Source organism: Euphorbia lathyris, chromosome 2 (genome assembly GCF_963576675.1).
Source record: "Euphorbia lathyris chromosome 2, ddEupLath1.1, whole genome shotgun sequence".
NCBI classification, from domain to species: Eukaryota; Viridiplantae; Streptophyta; class Magnoliopsida; order Malpighiales; family Euphorbiaceae; genus Euphorbia; species Euphorbia lathyris.
This window is the reverse complement of record NC_088911.1, coordinates 6,434,513-6,436,976: the sequence shown is the minus strand read 5'-3', so window position 1 is coordinate 6,436,976 and position 2,464 is coordinate 6,434,513. Positions and strand designations below refer to the sequence as shown.

The window sequence follows — 2,464 nt, the reverse complement described above, 5'->3', positions numbered from 1 at the left end:
TAAATGAAAAGGGTATGGGATGCAAAAATATATCCGTTAGGGTAATGGGACGGGTACGGGTAATTAAAAAAATAAACGGGTAAGAGTTTGGGATTGGCACTACCCGCGGGTACCCTACCCGTTGCCATCCCTAACTCCGCCACTGATTGTAGTGAAGAGATGTTGCTGATGAAAAGGGTGAGGCGTGTAGGACGTTTTCTTCTCAGCATTTTTTTTTTATAAGAACAAGTTTGTTTGGGTTATAAGAATTAAGTTTTTTATAAGAACTTTTTTATATAAAAATAGGATTCTATAAAAATTGAAGTCTCCAAATCTTATATTTTATATTGTTTGCGCCCATTAAAGATTCAATTTTATAACCATTGAAGATTCAAATATATATTTTATCGATAAAAATCCGATAAAAAAATGTATATAATTACTCATTTTATCGATAAATTTGTTTAGAAAGTTATTAACGTAACAGTTTAATGAAAAAGATTATATCCAAGGATCCGTGTACAAGTACAAGTACAACTTCTCATTTGCCTATCCAAAATTCCAAATTCCAAAACGGCAACACTTTGGAACAAAAAGAAAGATCACCACTGCGACGTTAATAAACAGCAATGCTAGCCACGGCAAAGCAAACGGCGGCAACCGCAAAGCGTCGCACTCGCACATAATCATCGTCATTGAATCCACATCCACTATTAGACGGCGTCTCCGATTCCGATTCCGATCCAACAGGAATAGTAATCGGCGGCGACTGAGGACCTGGAGGCGATTTATACGGAGGCGGCGGCGGTTGGTTGAGGCTAGGAGGCAAACCGAGTCCGTGATTAACTTGGATCTCAAATGCTAGACCATGTTCACACTGAAAACCGTCATCGGCATCGGAGAAGAAGTAATTTGAACCTTCAATAACCAACGGTACAGCGATGGTTAACGGTTCACCAAACGCCGTACTACCACCGCCGTACTGGATCGTATCATCATTATCGGAGTCATCATCTGTTGAGCAGCTCTTGAATGTGGTGTCGTTGAAGGTATGAATTACAGACTGATTTGAATTCGTATTGAAAACTGCACATTTCAGGATAGAAATTAATTAATTTATATTAGGATGAACTGAATGAACAGCTTCAAAAGAAAGAAAATGAAACTTACTGAGGAAATCTCCGAGATTGAAGGTCTGAGAAGCCGCCCAAGATGAATAGTTGAAGGCGGAGGTGTTTGTGGCGGAATCGAAGAACCAGCCAGCTTTGTCTCCGACGGTGTGGTTACTGTAGGAAGTAGGAGGAGAAGCGGCGGAGGCGATCGTGAGAATAGCTAGGGTTAGATGAAGAAAGGTAGGCATTGTTTTCGATCTGATTGAGTTTTTTTTTTTCTTCGAACGGATTTTGAATTGATAAAGGCCACGATGTCGACGGTGGAGAAAGGAATATTTGGAAGACGATGACTCCACGAAGTCCACGTGGATGTGGGGTCCACAAACGGCACTTTTTCAACTCTCTGTTGCTCATTTTTGGAATTGTTTTAAAAGAGGTCATGGATAAAGATGTCGGCTTCAGATTGAATGGAGGAGAAGTCCCATAAAAATCAATTTTATAATAACCAGATCGGATATAAAATCCGATTTATTAGATTATTAATTACTTGACGGCTAATGTTTATTTAACCTCCTTAACTTATCTAAATTTGTTATTTTATCCCTCCAATTCAGAATGTTTTATTTACTTTTAATACTATAAGAATTGTATTACCTTTTTAACTTGTTCAAATTAATTTTTCTTTGAACGAGTCTTTTAATTGCTCTATTCGTTTTGTCTGTCATTCTGCAAACTCTGTTGCTCATTTGTTAGCTAGAAGTAGTATTTTACCTTTACATCGAGGTGAGTGGTTTTCTGTACCTCCTGATATATTTTATTTGTAATATGCTTCTTCTTGATTTTTAATATATGCTATTTGGTTGTCAAAAAAAAAAAAAAAAAACTTGTCCAAATTAATTATTTTACTCATTCTCAACTCATTGAATGTCTTTTTTACTCCCTTAAGTCTATAAAAGTGATATTTTTCACCCTTTATAATCTTATTTACTCTCTTACCTCCATAAAAATAGTATTTCTTATCTATTTATAGTGCAAAATTAATAAAACTTATTCAAATGAGTTTGAAAATATATATTTTTGATATCAAATTTTTTTATTTTGTTTTAATTTGATAATTATATTGATCCTCATGTGTTTATTACAATAATATTGTATTATAATAATTAGATAATCAAAATTTAACCAGCCAAAAAATTTGAAAAGAGAATGAATGAATAAATAAAAGATACAAATAACAAGAACAATAATATAAGGCTTAATACATCATTTGCTCTATGAACTTGTCCAAAAGTTTGATTAGCCCCTAAACTTTCAAAGTGTCTCGATAGCCCTATGAACTTGCATAAAATGTTCAGTTAGCTCCATGAGCTTGT

At 34.9% G+C, this 2,464-nt stretch overlaps 1 protein-coding gene across 1 annotated transcript; it reads right to left on the bottom strand.

The window, feature by feature from the left end:
* Positions 1–425: 425 nt before the first annotated feature.
* LOC136220261 (early nodulin-like protein 18) lies at positions 426–1,406 on the bottom strand. The gene is made up of 2 exons (XM_066008066.1): positions 1,150–1,406; positions 426–1,065 (listed from the first exon to the last, which is right to left on the bottom strand). Exons 1-2 carry the CDS (start codon positions 1,337–1,339, stop codon positions 596–598), a joined length of 660 nt encoding a protein of 219 aa, XP_065864138.1. The 5' UTR covers positions 1,340–1,406; the 3' UTR covers positions 426–595.
* Positions 1,407–2,464: the final 1,058 nt, after the last annotated feature.

Coding starts and splice junctions, on each gene's coding strand:
- LOC136220261 (XM_066008066.1), bottom strand. CDS start 1,339: ATGCCTACCTTTCTTCATCTAACCCTAGCTATTCTCACGATCGCCTCC. Junction 1,066..1,149: donor CAATCTCGGAGATTTCCTCA/GTAAGTTTCATT, acceptor TGAAATGTGCAG/TTTTCAATACGAATTCAAAT.